General features: G+C 38.5%; 1 protein-coding gene across 2 annotated transcripts in view; it reads left to right on the top strand.

Moving 5' to 3' along the window:
* Positions 1–1,098: 1,098 nt before the first annotated feature.
* The window catches only part of si:dkey-17m8.1 (C-Jun-amino-terminal kinase-interacting protein 4), an 81,760-nt gene continuing 65,746 nt past the window's right edge, over positions 1,099–17,112 (top strand). The window contains exons 1-4 of one of the 2 annotated variants that reach the window (XM_062062540.1): positions 1,099–1,533; positions 5,501–5,722; positions 11,334–11,528; positions 11,597–11,717. In XM_062062540.1, the coding sequence (XP_061918524.1) occupies positions 5,624–5,722; positions 11,334–11,528; positions 11,597–11,717 (415 nt within the window). In that variant the 5' untranslated portion in view covers positions 1,099–1,533; positions 5,501–5,623. Of the gene's footprint in view, positions 1,534–1,583; positions 2,036–5,500; positions 5,723–11,333; positions 11,529–11,596; positions 11,718–17,112 lie in introns of those variants that run through there. The other variant, XM_062062539.1, reaches the window with a different exon arrangement.

The raw sequence follows: 17,112 nt of genomic DNA, 5'->3' as shown, positions 1-17,112 counted from the left end.
AGTAAAACCATATATTTTTAATGTATAAATTTTAATTTAATTGTTTATATTTAAATATATATGTATTACATATATATTTAATATGTAAATAGATTTTAAATATATATTTTACATATTTTAAAAAAATATATGTACATTTTATTATTTGTATATGTTAGTTTTACATACAAAATCTGGAAAAATATATTTAAAATAAAATAATTATTTTTATGTATTTAAAAAATATATTTATAATTATTTTTGATTGGTAAAAACATGTATTTTTAATACATATTTAATACATACATTTTAATATAATTGTTTATCTTTAAATATATATATATATATATATATATATATATATATTACATATATATTACATATATATCTAATATGTAAATAGATTTTAAATATATATTGTACATGTTTTAGAAAATATGATATATATATTTTATTATTTGTATGTGTTAGTTTTACATGCAAAAATATAGAAAAATATATATTTTTTAAATAAAATATTTATTTTTTTATGTGTTTAAAAAATAAACAAATACATAATTATTTTTGATTGGTAAAAGCATATATTTTTAATATATACATTTTCTTTTAATTGTTTATATTTAAATATATATTATGTATATATTTAATATGTAAACAGATTTTAAATATATATTTTACATATTTAAAAAAATATGATATATATTTTATTATTTGTATATGTTAGTTTTACATCCAAAAATATATATTTTTTAAATAAAATAATTAATTTTTATGTATTTAAAAAAAATATGCATTTATGATGATTTTTGATTGGTAAAAACATAGTTTTTTATATATATTTAATATGTACATTTTAATTTAATTGTTTATATTTAAATATAAATATATGTATATATATTTAACATGTAAATATATATTTTATATATAACGTTTTTTATTTTAATTATTATTATTTAATTGTATTTATTTGATATTTTATTTATGTATTTTTATTTGAATACATTTTTCGGGTTCATTATTCTGAAGAGTAGTATAGTAGTAGTACAAGCTTACATTATCTATACTTTTTATATCCATGAGTGCATTTTATTCTATTATATTGTATTCTATTCTATTATTGTGCATGTTTTTTCTTTATTGTGAAATGCTGCACATTTTTTCAGTGAGGAAAAACTCCAACTAGTGACGTCACTGCCAAAGCATGGACATATGGCACCACCTAATGGAATGTTTACAATGAAAACACAACAAAATATACAATTATAGACAATATTTCGAAATAATTTCCACCAATTGAGTAACATTGGGAAGCAGGAGAGAACATTTGTGTAAATTAAATTATTCTGATCCACATCTAATTGTATAACTGATTGTTTCCTTGATAAATACATATACATATATTTTTAAAAAACTACAATAACGAGCCAGTCTTTTGAACCTATTTGATAGAACCGGCTCCTCCAGATCCGGCTCTTTTCAAAGAGCCGTGAATCCTATCTCTCTTCGCTGATTGGCTGGAACAAACCACGTGGTTCGCCTTCTCCCCGGCATGAGGTGAGTGTCGCTCATAGCCAGTAAATGGCTTTAAAAATCGCCTGCGTGGGTAATTCATTCCATCCTTTTTGTTCGAATAAAAGCCGACACCTGCCCGCCCGACTCAAAGTACGTCGAGTCGGACATAGTATCCGGATTAGTTGTTCGCTATGTGAAGTATTTCCACAGGTACCAGGAGCTAACCCAAGTCACATGACAGACACCGCGTGGTCACGTGTCAATGTTCACTTCAGGAACTCTTTTTTTGGTAAGCCCCGCCTCGTCACGCTTCCTATTGGTCGCGGTGAACAACTCTTGTAACCTGATTGGCCAAAGGGCAGACATGACACGCGTTAAGGTTAAAACCCCGCCCCTTTCTCGAAACTGTAATTGACAAGCACCCCCCCACCACACACACACACACACACTCACACACAAAAACACGTACACGAACGCAAGAAAAAGTTGGCTATTTTTTTAATGAAGTGGATTAAAATCTACCACCCAGAATCAAACATTTCAGGTGAGTTGTTTTTTTTTGTCGAAAGTGCGACGCGGCTTGACTTCCTCTCAGGTGTCTGTTGTCAGTCACTGTTTATTTATACTTGTTTATTTATACTACTAGCTTAAGTTAGCTAACCTACAAAGGTGCATTCCGACTAAATGTTGACGTCTAAAGTAATATTCCCAAATATTTATCTTTTAAATATGTGTTTGAGTGACCGAGACACGCTTTTTACCGCATTATGAACCTTACATCTGAAGCCTGTTGGCACAAACATGCCGACAAAGCTCAAAATATGTAAATAGAACTAAAGGGACAAGCGGTAGAAAATGGATGGAAATATGAATATAACTAAATACCTGCTTGTTAATTCATCACATTTAATGGTAATGGTTTGGATCTCTATAGTACTGTTTACCTTATTATTATGGATTGTTTGAACAATGTACAAAACCCAAAAGCAGTGAAGTTGTCACGTTGTGTAATTTGTGAATAAAAAGAGAATACAATGATTTGTAAATCATTTCCAACTTATATTCAATTGAATAGACTGCAAAGACAAGATATTTCATGTTCACACTGGAAAACGTTTTTTTTTTGTTGCAAATATTAGCTCATTTGGAATTTGATGCCTGCAACATGTTTCAAAAAAGCTGGTACAAGTGGCAAAAAAGACTGAGAAAGTTGAGGAATGCTCATTAAACACTTATTTGGAAACCAACTGAGAAACCAACTTTTTTTTTGTGCAAATAATCAGTAACTTAGAATTTAATGGCAGCAGCAAATTGCGAAAAAAAGTTGTCACAGGGGCATTTTTACCAGTGTGTTACATGGCCTTTCCTTTTAACAACACTCAGTAAAGGTTTGGGAACTGAGGAGACACATTTTCGAAGTGGAATTATTTCCCATTCTTGCTTGATGTACAGCTTAAGTTGTTCAACAGTCTCCCTTCTCATATTTTAGCCTTCACACATTTTCAATGTCTGGACTACAGGCAGGCCAGTCTAGTACCCGCACTCTTTTACTACGAAGCCACGCTGTTGTAACACGTGGCTTGGCATTGTCTTGCTGAAATAAGCAGGGGCGTCCATGATAACGTTGCTTGGATGGCAACATATGTTGCTCCAAAAGCTGTATGTACCTTTCAGCATTAATGGTGCCTTCACAGATGTGTAAGTTACCCATGTCCTGGGGACGGCGTGGCGAAGTTGATAGAGTGGCCGTGCCAGCAATCGGAGGGTTGCTGGTTACTGGGGTTCAATCCCCACCTTCTACCATCCTAGTCACGTCCGTTGTGTCCTTGGGCAAGGCACTTCACCCTTGCTCCTGATGGCTGCTGGTTAGCGCCTTGCATGGCAGCTCCCGCCATCAGTGTGTGAATGTGTGTGTGAATGGGTGAATGTGGAAATACTGTCAAAGCACTTTGAGTACCTTGAAGGTAGAAAAGCGCTATACAAGTATAACCTTTTTATCATTTATTTAATACACCCCCATACCATCACACATGCTGGCTTTTACACTTTGGCCCTAGAACAATCCGGATGGTTCTTTTCCTCTTTGGTCCGGAGGACACGACGTCCACAGTTTCCAAAAACAACTTGAAATGTGGACTCGTCAGACCACAGAACACTTTTACACTTTGCATCAGTCCATCTTGGGTGAGCTCAGGCCCAGCGAAGCCGGCAGCGTTTCTGGGTGTTGTTGATAAATGGCTTTGGCTTTGCATGGCAGAGTTTTAACTTGCACTTACAGATGTAGTGACCAACTGTAGTTACTGACAGTGGTTTTCTGAAGTGTTCCTGAGCCCTTGTGGTGATATCCTTTACACGCTGATGTCGCTTTTTGATGCGGTACCGCCTGAGGGATCGAAGGTGCGTAATATCATGGCTTACGTGCAGTGATTTCTCCAGATTCTCTGAACCTTTTGATGATATTACAGACCTTAGATGGTGAAATCCCTAAATTCCTTGCAATAGCTGGTTGAGAAATGTTGTTCTTAAACAATTTGCTCAGGCATTTGTTGACAAAGTGGTGACCCTCGCCCCGTCCTTGTTTGTGAATGACTGAGCATTTCACGGAAGCTGCTTTTATACCCAATCATGGCACCTACCTGTTCCCAATTAGCCTGTTCACCTGTGGGATGTTCCAAATAAGTCTTTGATGAGCATTCCTCAACTTTCTCAGTCTTTTTTGCCACTTGTGCCAGCTTTTTTGAATCATGTTGCAGGCATCAAATTCCAAATGAGCTAATATTTGCAAAAAAATAAAGTTTTCCAGTGTGAACATGAAATATCTTGTCAATTGAATATAAGTTGAAAAGGATTTGCAAATCATTGTATTCTCTTTTTATTTACCATTTACACAACGTGACAACTTCGCTGCTTTTGGGGTTTGTATATCAAAACCTTGGAATATTTTTCTTGCAATCTCAAAAACAAAATGTTAAAGATCTAGATAAGTAACTATCATAAATGGATTCTGCACATTTATATTCATTTTTTTAAAAAGGAACTGTACTTGTTTAAAATATGATTTAACCATTTACAAAATTGATGTAAAACATGAACACACATGTTTTTCCTTTTTAATGCATTCTAAATCGTAAATAAACACTAGCAAAAGTCAGCTAACAATGAAGCCAAAGGGAGTCGCTCTATTCCGCCCATAAAGCGCTGTGGAAAACATCTATAAAGATCCATCATCGTTTTATGTACACGCTGTACGTATATAAGTAATGTAGAAACATTTAGGGTTGTAAATATTGGGGCACCTAATAATGCCATCCGATTCCGATTCCTGGGGTGACAGTTTGATTCAGAATCTATTCTTGATTCAACACAATAAACTGATTCTCGGATTATATTATTTGGTCAAATAATTATAATGAAACCTTTTTAAAACAGGTCACAGGTCTTTAAAGCTCCTTCTGGTTGCATGGATTAAAAAACAAAAAAAAGATTCTTATAGGGAAAAAAAATAAATATATATATATATATATATAAACATATATATTAGAGTTGTACGGTATACCGGTATTAGTATAGTACTGCGATACAAATGAATCAAGTTCGGTACTATACCGCCTCTAAAAAGTACCGGTCTCGCCCCCTGCCTGCTGTTGTCCTCACGTTGTGTCATTGAGGAGCATGTTCGGCAGTGCACACACACGGAGTACTTACAAGCAGACACAGTGTGTAGACAGAAAAGGGAGAACGGACGCATTTTGGCTTATATATTGAGTTCTGTCTCTGTTTAATTCATTGCCTCTTGTCTTGTTTAATAAATGTCATCAGTGTTTGAACCTGACAATTTCAGATGCAAGTCAATATAATCTGGTACTTGTTTTTTCGTACTGATATCGGACCGATATGTATCGGATCCGGACGCCCCTATTACATGGTATTGGTTTTAGTCACTTAAGTGTAGAAAATGTATCAAAGTTGCCGTCACACTCTCGAATCTATTTGTTTCTCTTGGTTCCAGAGGATGTCGTCCCTGTCGTGTACGAGTGGAACGTGACGCTGCAAAGGAACGCTGGACGTGGACTTCATGGAATTGTCGAAACCACTTCCTGTCGGTGCTGAATGCATGCCGCACTAAGAGGAGATGGAGTACAGTGACAGAGTGCTGTGTGGGAGTGAGGAGGTGGAGCTGGACCCCAACATTGTCAGCGAAGAAGCGGGGAAACTCTATTCCGAACTGCAGGTGATTTCTTGGTGTTGACCGATGTGGGGTTTTTTATGACCGAAACGTAATATTAGTACTCAAGGAGGTTAATATGCGATATTTGCTAAAGTAAAAGTTCTATAAAGGTGAATATTATATGTCAGTATTGACAGCTGGACAAGCCTTTAAGTTGTTTTTTTGCACATTATTTTTTAGGAAAGGCGGTACCAGTAGCGACTTAATGTTTTACGCAGCGCTAATGTTGTGTTTTATCTGTCAGCAAAAAACATCAAACACCTTTATTAGGTGTGTCTAAGACAGGGGTCGGCAACCCGCGGCTCCGGAGCCGCATGCGGCTCCTTGACCACTCTGATGCGGCTCAGCTACATACATGCCGACCCCCCCCGATTTTCCCAGGAGATTTATGGATCTCAGTGTCTCTCATAGATTACTCCCAGGGAAAAAATAATCCTATTTACACTCTAATTACTAATTAAAGGGCGTGCCCTAATTGCACTGCAGTAATTGTCCTCTATAACATTTACATACAGCGTGCCAGTCCAGCCACATGTTGCTATTACTTGCACACACAGGAGACAGCAAAGCATACTTACTCATCAGCCACACAGCTTACACTGACGGTAGCCGTATCAAACAACTTTAACATTGTTACGTTACAAATATGCGCCACACTGTGAACCCACACCAAAAAAGAATGAAAAACACATTTCTGGAGAACATCCCACCGTAACACAACATAAACACAACACAACCATTACCCAGAATCCCATGCAGCCCTAACTCTTCCGGTCTACATTATACACCCCCGCTACCACCAAATCCCCCCACACATCAACCCCCCCCCCCCCCCCTCTCCGTGCGTTGGTTGAGCGGAAGAGTTAGGGCTGCATGGGATTCTGGGTATTGGTACCGTCAGTGTAAGATGTGTGGCTGCTGAGGTAGTACGCCTTGCTGTCACTTACGTGAGCAAGCTGAAACTGCATTCCACGTGTGGTCGAGCAGGTACACTGTTAGGGCAGACTGTAGAGGGCGCCAAATGCAGTGTCATCACGCTCTGATATTCGGTAGTCTCCCGGGAAAAATGAGAGGGTTGGCAAGTATGACGCTATCAAGCGCCATTCATTCAAAACTCGCGGGCTGCACTAACATCAAATTTCCACATTAAAGTGCGTGCCGGTGCGTGTGTCGGAGACACCTGGTTAACATAGCACAAAGCATTTAAGCTTTGTATGCGGTGTTTTTCATTTTAAATTTAAATTTTTTTTTTGTGGCTCCCATTACTTTCTTTAATTTGTGAAACTTGCCAAAATGGCTCTTTGAGTGGTAAAGGTTGCCGACCCCTGGTCTAAGAGGAGCATCTACATTTGCATTTTGAAAAATGGCCACATTTCATGGGAAAATTGGTAAAAATATGTCATTTTTCTACATCACAATAACTCATCCACTCAATTTAATACCATTTTATAGCAGTTTATGGATTTAGTACATTGTAAGGTTTCCTCGTGAGCCGGCGGCGTTTCTGGGTGTTGTTGATAAATGGCTTTGGCTTTCTTCCAAAGGACACGACGTCCACAGCTTCCAAAAACAATTTGAAATGTGGACTCGTCAGACCACAGAACACTTTCCCACTTTGCATCAGTCCATCTTAGACGAGCTCGGGCCCAGCCAAGCCGGCGGCGTTTCTGGGTGTTGTTGATAAATGGCTTTGGCTTTGCGTAGGAGAGTTTTAACTTGCACTTACAGATGTAGCGACCAACTGTAGTTACTGACCGTTGTTTCCTGAAGTGTTCCGGAGCCCATGTGGTGATATCTTTTACACACTGATGTCGCTTTTTGATGCAGTACCGCCTGAGGGATCGAAGGTGCGTAATATCATGGCTTACGTGCAGTGATTTCTCCAGATTCTCTCAACCTTTTGATGATATTACGGAGCGTAGATGGTGAAATCCCTGAATTCCTTGCAATACCTGCTTGAGAAATGTTGTTCTTAAACAATTTGCTCAGGCATTTGTTGACAAAGTGGTGACCCTCGCTCCGTCCTTGTTTGTGAACGACTGAGCATTTCATGGAATCTACTTTTATGCCCAATCATGGCACCCACCTGTTCCCAATTAGCCTGTTCACCTGTGGGATGTTCCAAATAAGTCTTTGATGAGCATTCCTCAACTTTCTCAGTCTTTTTTGCCACTTGTGCCAGCTTTTTTGAAACATGTTGCAGGCATCCAATTCCAAATGAGCTAATATTTGCAAAAAATAACAAAGTTTTCCAGTTCGAACATGAAATATCTTGTCTTTGCAGTCTATTCCATTGAATATAAGTTGAAAAGGATTTGCAAATCATTGTATTTAGTTTTTATTTACCATTTACACAACGTGACAACTTCTCTGGTTTTGTGTGTGACCATGAATTTTTGCGCTGGTTAATTATTTTTTTCCCTGCAGAATGACTAGGGAAGGTTGTTTGGATTCGATCATATAAGTAAATGCTGTGCACTCTTTCACTTGAATGTCGATTTGATAGTCACTGACTTGAGTTACCTTTGACGGCCACCAGATGACGACAAAATGACAACTATCAGACAGTTGGCTGTTTGTATATGATATAAAAACACTGCACCCGGCCAAATTGCTTTTTGGACTTGTGCCGTCTTGCGGGGCAAATTGATTGTTTGATTGTATCACGGAACATTAAAACTCGCCGCACAACCAAGTGTTGCGAACGGGGAAGGCTCGATGAGCGACTCGATTGCCGCAGTAGCCAAAACAAACAAAGCGGGAGGAAGATGCCAAGAAAGAAGGACAAAAACTGGAATTCCCGGCAAAAAAGCGGGAGATTTGACAGCTAAGCAGAGGGGAAGCCGCATGGAAGGAGAGAACCTGGAGAAGAATTCTCACAAGAACTCAAATGCCCTGTCAGATATGAAAATATATTAGGGAGAATTATTGACCACGAGAGTAACTTTTATTCTTAAATTAATAACAAATAAAGGGAACTTTTCTCATGAGGGCAAACGGGCTGGTGCAGGAACAGTGGTTATTACTGTCAGGTTCAAACACCGATGACATCTATTAGACAAGACAAGAAGCAAGGAATCAAACAGAGACAGGGTTCAATTTAGCTCACGAGGAGAGCGCGTGGACCTGCACCCTCGTACAGTGTCGTCCCACGCTCTGACGAAAGGGTTCCACGCCTCCTCCTTTATTTGGGCCTTTTCTGATTACATAGCTGCAGCTGTTTTTAAGGGGAGAGGGGGTCATAAACAGCTGCCGCACTCGGTCATAAACAGTTCAAAGAAAAGGTGCCAGGAGCGGTGTCAGGTTTTCCCCCCTCTCTGCTTTGTAGACCTCGGGTCATGACAAGGTCTTCCTGTGGCTGTCCAATAGATCAAAGAAACCGACACCTCCACGTCGCATCCCATCGCACACAGTGGAGGTTTACAAGCTGTCCGCCTTTTGCTTGATAAGATCAAAGACAGCTTTTGTCTTCTCGCAGGGCGACCTGAACTCATGGGAACACAAAGTTATGTGATAACTTATATACAATTATTCTGACGATTACCATCTACTTCACTAAGTATTGTTTTTTTTAATACTAAATATTGGTATCCTGTGTGTATATATTGTATATGCCGATGTAGATGGAAGAAACAAACAACGATATGCGTCAAAATGGCTAATATTGGTTGCGATAATCGGTCAATCTGTGTATGATCTAAACCACAGGTGTCAAACTCAAGGCCCGGGGGCCGGATCTGGCCCACATTATTTTATCTGGCCCGCAAACACCTGGAAATGATACCTGTCAATAAAGTACTTCATATTTTCTCACTAAATGTAATGGATTGTTCTATTTTGACAGAATAAATATATGTACTGCTTGAAATTGCGTCCCTTTTAAACCTAAATAGGATCCATTATTGCAACAAATATTACAGTATATTATTATGCTTTCCAAACATATTTTTGTCTAAATACAAATAAGTACAAATACTTAATTTTACAGCAAACTACCCATCAAATTAATAAAAATGACAATACATTTTACGTTGTTCTTTACAGCATATTACTGTAAATTAATTGAAAAAAACTACTACAGTTTTTTTGCGTTAAAATTCTGTTGACTGAGCTACCAGTTTTTGACTGTAACATCTACAGTTGTTGTTTTTAACGGTGTATTACTGTAAAATTTACGGTTGTTTTTTAGCTGTGTATTACTGTAAAATCTATGGTTGTTTTTAACTGTGTATTACAGTAAATCGAAAGACGGTACATTTGTTTTTACGGTAGAAAAACTGGCAGCGAAGTGGCCAGAATAAAAAAATAACTTGTACTGTTTTTCCATTAACAATATAATTAGACTTAGACTTAGACAAACTTTATTGATCCGCAAGGGAAATTGTTCCACACAGTAGCTCAGTTACAAAGGATGAAAAGGGTAAGGATGGAAAGGATAATACAGGTATTAAGTAGACTAAAAATGTACCATAGTCGCAATATAAAATATAACATATTAGTAATATTTACATATTAAATATACAGTATAATATACTGATTTATTATTATATTATATTTATATACAATATATAACAAATCCCAATTACCATGTACAATATTACAGTATATGTAACAGCTGCAGCAAAAGAAAGAAAAGAAAAGGGCAGCATAAAATAGAGAGTAGATCCATCGGAAAATATACATTATAAACAAATCATGTTGTAAAAACCAATGTGTCAGGTTCAAACACCGAACTATCTATCAAACAGGACAAGAAGCAAGGAATCAAACAGAGACAGGATTCAATTCAGCTCATGAGGAGAGCGTGTGGACCTGCACCCTCGTACAGTGTGGCCCCACGCTCCGAGGAAAAAAGTTCCACGCCTCCCCATTTATTTGGGTATTCCCTGATTACATAGCTGCAGCTGCTTCTAAGGGGTTGGGTCACATTATGCAGCAGCTGCACTGGGTCATAAACAGTTAAAACAAAAGGTGCTTGGAGCGGTGTCGGGTTTGGCCCCTCTCTCTCCTCGTAGATTTCGGGTCCCGTGGCTGTCCAGATCTGAGAAACCGACACCTCTACGGCGCATTCCATCGCACACAGTGGAGGTTTTACAAGCTGCCTTTTGCTTGATAAGATCAAAGACAGCTTTGTAAGCACCAGTGGATCGTAACCAGGGCAACCGGTTTTCACGCAGGGCAACCTGAACTGCAAGCAAACAAATTGTGTGACAACTTATATACAATTATTATAAATAATAAATAAATTTAAAAAATAAATAAATAAATAAATAAAATAAAAAATATATACAATTATTCTGACACAATGTCAATTTAACACCAAAATTCTGGCAACTAAGATGCCAGCTTTTTTCGTAAAAACCCCCCCACTGTTTTTCCATTTACCGCAAAATATTGTAAAACAAAACACTATATTTTACAGTGACATTTTGTAAAAGTAAAGTTTTTACTGTAAAATGGACAGTCTACAATTGGTATAATTAATAATGAAATCCAGAGACAAATCCATACATTACTCGCTGTTACAAGTGGCCCTCTATTGGCACCCGTGTGGCCCTCAATGAACACCACTTTGACATCCCTGATCTAAACTGAGGACTTTATTCCATGGCAGACCGTCATCGAGACGCACGGTGAAGGCGTGGTGGAGTCCCTGGTGCCGATATTTGTGTGGGTCCTGGAGGGGCTGGCAGGCTGCAAGGCTCAGCTGAGGGAGCGGGAAGAGGAGGCGGAGAGGGAGCGAGCCGAAAGAGAGCGGCTGCTGGAGCGATACCATCTTGAGAAGGCCGTGAGGAAAGAAAGCCAGGAGGTGCGGCTCGCTTTCCATCCCGCTTTGAAATGCCCGAGTTTGAATCTCGCCTTCGTTTCCGCACCCAGAGGTGTTTGGAGCTGGACGACCAAATAGAGCAGGAAAGGAGAGCCATGAGAGGGAGGGAGAAGGAGCGAGAACGCCGGGAGAGACACTTTGAGAAGAAAGCCAGGGAGCAAGCAGATCAATGTGAGTATTTCATTGATAACCTCACACCGCAAAAAGTCAGTGTTCAAAAACAAGAAAAAACAAAACAAAAATGAGGGGTATTTTATTTGAACTAAGCAAAATGATCTGCCAATAGAACAAGAACATTTGGCTTGTCAAGACTTTCCAAAACAAGTCAAATTAGCTAACCTCAATGAACCCCAAAATACCTTAAAGGCCTACTGAAATGAATTTTTTTTATTTAAACGGGGATAGCAGATCTATTCTATGTGTCATACTTGATCATTTCGCGATATTGCCATATTTTTGCTGAAAGGATTTAGTATAGAACGACGACGATAAAGATTGCAACTTTTGGTATCTGATAAAAAAAAAAAGGCTTGCCCCTACCGGAAGTAGCGTGACGTAGTCAGTTGAACATATACGCAAAGTTCCCTATTGTTTACAATGATGGCCGCATGAAGTGAGAGAGATTCGGACCGAGAAAGCGACAATTTCCCCATTAATTTGAGCGAGGATGAAAGATTTGTGGATGAGTAAAGTGCAAGTGAAGGACTAGTGGGGAGTTGAAGCTATTCAGATAGGGAAGATGCTGTGAGAGCCGGGGGTGACCTGATATTCAGCTGGGAATGACTACAACAGTAAATAAACACAAGACATATATATACTCTATTAGCCACAACACAACCAGGCTTATATTTAATATGCCACAAATTAATCCTGCATAAAAACACCTGCGTGTTTGTTACGCTAGCTCCTAGCTCCTCTGCTAGCTCCTAGCTCCATAGAACACGCCAATACAATTCAAACACCTGATCAACACACACAATCACTCAGCCCAAAAGACCGTTCACCTAACCCAAGGTTCATAAAGCTTATATATTTTTAAAAAGTTACGTACATACGCAAAAAAAAGTTGCGCACATACGGTCAAGCGATCAAATGTTTAGAAGCCAAAGCTGCATACTCACAGTAGCACGTCTGCGTCTTTGTCATCCAAATCAAAGTAATCCTGGTAAGAGTCTGTGTTGTCCCAGTTCTCTACAGGCGTCTGTGTATCGAAGTCAAAAGTCCTCCTGGTTAGAGTCTCTGTTATCCGAGTTCTTCCATCTTGACTGCATCTTCCGGGAATGTAAACAAAGAAGCGCCGGCTGTGTACTGTTGTTGCTGACTACGTTCGAAAAATACGTCCATTTCGCACCGACAACTTTCTTCTTTGCTTGCTCAGCTTCCTTCTCCATAGTGCAATGAACATGATTGCAACAGATTCACGAACACAGATGTCCAGAATACTGTGGAATTATGAAATGAAAACAGAGCTTTTTCGTATTGGCTTCAATGTGGAAGGCATACCCGTGTTCGCCGGTCTACGTCACGCGCATACGTCATCCTCAGAGGCGTTTCGAACCGGAAGTTTAGCGGCAAATTTAAAATGTCACTTTATAAGTTAACCCGGCCGTATTGGCATGTGTTATAATGTTAAGATTTCATCATTGATATATAAACTATCAGACTGCGTGGTCGGTAGTAGTGGGTTTCAGTAGGCCTTTAAAGGCCTACTGAAATGAGATTTTCTTATTTAAACGGGGATAGCAGGTCCATTCTATGTCATACTTGATCATTTCGCGATATTGCCATATTTTTGATGAAAGGATTTAGTAGAGAACATCGACGATAAAGTTCGCCACTTTTGGTCGCTGATAAAAAAGCCTTTCCTGTACCGGAAGTAGCGTGACGTCACAGGTTGTGGAGCTCCTCACATCTGCACATTGTTTTCAATCATGGCCACCAGCAGCGAGAGCGATTCGGACCGAGAAAGCGACGATTTCCCCATTAATTTGAGCGAGGATGAAAGATTTGTGGATGAGGAAAGTGAGAGTGAAGGACTAGAGGGCAGTGGAAGCGATTCAGATAGAGAAGATGCTGTGAGAGGCGGGTGGGACCTGATATTCAGCTGGGAATGACTACAACAGTAAATAAACACAAGACATATATATACTCTATTAGCCACAACACAACCAGGCTTATATTTAATATGCCACAAATTAATCCCGCATAACAAACACCTCCCCCGTCCCGTCCATATAACCCGCCAATACAAATCAAACACCCGCACAACACACTTAATCCCACAGCCCAAAGTACCGTTCACCTCCCCAAAGTTCATACAGCACATATATTTCCCCAAAGTTACGTACGTGACATGCACATAGCGGCACGCACGTACGGGCAAGCGATCAAATGTTTGTAAGCCGCAGCTGCGTACTCACGGTAGCGCGTATCCAACTCAAAGTCCTGCTGGTAAGAGTCTATGTTGTCCCAGTTCTCCACAGGCCAATGGTAAAGCTTGACTGTCATCGTTCGGGAATGTAAACAATGAAACACCGGCTACGACGTAGCCGCTACGTGTTTGTGTTGCTGCAGCCGGCCGCTAATACACCGCTTCCCACCTACAGCTTTCTTCTTTGCTATCTCCATTGTTCATTAAACACAACCAACACAGATGTCCAGAATACTGTGGAATTTTGCAATGAAAACAGACGACTTAATAGCTGGCCACAATGCTGTCCCAAAATGTCCGCTACAATCCGTGACGTCACGCGCAAACGTCATCATACCGAGAGGTTTTCAGCAGGATATTTCGCGGAAAATTTAAAATTGCACTTTACTAATCTAACCCGGCCGTATTGGCATGTGTTGCAATGTTAAGATTTCATCATTGATATATAAACTATCAGACTGCGTGGTTGGTAGTAGTGGCTTTCAGTAGGCCTTTAAAATAAGTATTTTCTCACTAATAACAAGTGCACTTTTCTTGGTAGAAAAAACAAATGTGAGACCTTTTTTCTCAATATGTTGAAAAATATTCTTAAATGAAGTAAATGCTAGTGCCATTATCTTGACATAATGATATGCGCTCGGCATTACATTTCTTGCATTTTCCCATCGATAACATGACATCATCGAGCCAAGTGCGTGCTCTTTCAGTCAATTATATATATATACATATATATGTATATATATATATATATGTACCGTAATTTCCGGACTATAAGCCGCACCTGACTATAAGCCGCACCAGCTAAATTTAGGGGAAAATACAGATTGCTCCATATATAAGCCGCACCCGACTATAAGCCGCAGGGTTTTGATGTGTAATTAGCGTAGTATATAGGGGTTCCTGCTACCACGGAGGGGATTGTCGGGACAGAGATGACTGTTTGGGAACGCAAAGCGTCCCATTTATTAACAATAAATCTTTCAATCATTCAATCAAACTTTCATATCTTTGACATGGCGAACAGCATTCATGCAGAGTACATAATTTGTTGAAAGGACTAGTTGGTACAATCCCTGGGGACTCTGCATGGCAGGGGCGTCCTCCTCCCTGAGCCAGGCTTGCACCTGACCGCATACCTAAGTGAGGCTAGGTGACACTGCTGGGAGGCTTTTCCACCATTGGGACACATCTTCAGTTGTGTGCCCCAGCGTCACGGGGTGTTTCGGCCCGGCTTACCACAAGACACCCTCTGCTGAGGAAGGGCCCACCCCAGGGTGATCAAATCCCTGGGTGTGTGTGTCCCATTAGGTGTTAGCCTTAGCAGCCCAGCTGGTGTCACTCCTCCTCAACCACAACCAATGGCTCGTCCTCTCTGCTGTGTTGGCCAGCTCTTTAATGGCCTGTCTGTGAGCCTGCCCCCTGACTCCAACCTCCCTAAGGAGCTTTGTACAAATAATACAACGGTGCAAAGTAATACAAAGTGCTCGCCTGTACGTTATCAAAATAACCAGCCTACCGGTATATGAAAAGTCAGTCTTTAATCATTGTGTCATCGTCTTCCTCCTGTGTACTTAAACCACCGAAATCCTCTTCGTCGGTGTCGGAGAAGAACAGGCCGTATATAAGCCGCACCCTTGTATAAGCCGCAGGGACCAGAACGAGGGGAAAAAGTAGCGGCTTATAGTCCGGAAATTACGGTATATATATATATATATATATCAGTGTTTCCCATAAACTGCCAAGATACCTGTGGCGGTGTGGGCGTGGCTATGGGCGTGGTCACCATGACATCATCGAGTCATTTGCATAATTTACTACAATGATATGATTTTCTCTAAAAAGGCTCAAAAAATGTATACTTACTAATTAATAATAACAGTTTTGTTTTAAACATCCATCCATCCATCCATTTTACAATATAATTACAACACTTTATGTACATATTTATATACAGATTTGAACAATAAGTTATTCACTGAAATATATTTATTAATTGTGGTTCTTACAAAAAATATATCTTTATAAAATATAAAAGCTAAAATGTCTCTTAAAGCTCTGCCCCTTTAATTAGTGCATACTAAATCATTTAACTTTAGCCTACTACTACAACCATATTATTTACCAGCAACATAAAGTGAAACAGAGGCAGAGGTGTCCTGCCACAGTCAGTAACAAATAAACAGAAAACAGTAGTGGTCCCATACAAATAAGGCAACAAGAGAAGTATCCTACACTTCTCTTTTGTAAAGTAAATCTGAACAGCCTATATGGGCATCTACATCAACTATATGATTTTCCTGAGAAGCTGGACAGGACACAAAAAAAAAAAAAAAAAAAAAAATGTTTTGTTATTTGTGGCGGACGTTATTCCTTCGTGGCGGGCCGCCGCAAATAAATGAATGTGTGGGAAACACTGTATATATATATATATATATATATATATATATATATATATATATATATATATATATATATATATATATATATATATATATACATATGTGTGTATATATATGTATATGTGTGTGTGTGTATATATATATATATATATATATATATATATATATATATATATATATATATATATATATATATATATATATATATATATATGTGTGTATATATATGTATATGTGTGTGTGTGTATATATATATATATATATATATTAGGCTGCAACTAACGACTAATTTGATAATCGATTAATCTGTCGATTATTACTTCGATTAATCAATTAATAATCGGATAAAAGAGACAAACTACATTTCTGTCCTTTCCAGTATTTTATTGAAAAAAACCAGCATACTGGCACCATACTTATTTTGATTATTGTTTCCCAGCTGTTTGTACATGTTGCAGTTATAAATAAAGGTTTATAAAAAATAAAAATATATATATTGCCTCTGCGCATGCGCATAGATCCAACGAATCGATGACTAAATTAATCGCCAACTATTTTTATAATCAATTTAACCGATTAGTTGTTGCAGCCCTATATATATATATATATATATATATATATATATATATATATATATATATATATATATATATATATATATATATATATATATATATATATATAGGCCGGCCCCCGACCACATTTTTTTTTATTGTAATTTTGAAGAATTTATCTG

This window comes from Entelurus aequoreus, linkage group LG11, assembly GCF_033978785.1.
Source record: "Entelurus aequoreus isolate RoL-2023_Sb linkage group LG11, RoL_Eaeq_v1.1, whole genome shotgun sequence".
NCBI classification, from domain to species: domain Eukaryota; kingdom Metazoa; phylum Chordata; class Actinopteri; order Syngnathiformes; family Syngnathidae; genus Entelurus; species Entelurus aequoreus.
The sequence above is the reverse complement of the archived record's forward strand: the minus strand, read 5'-3'. Positions and strand labels throughout refer to the sequence as shown.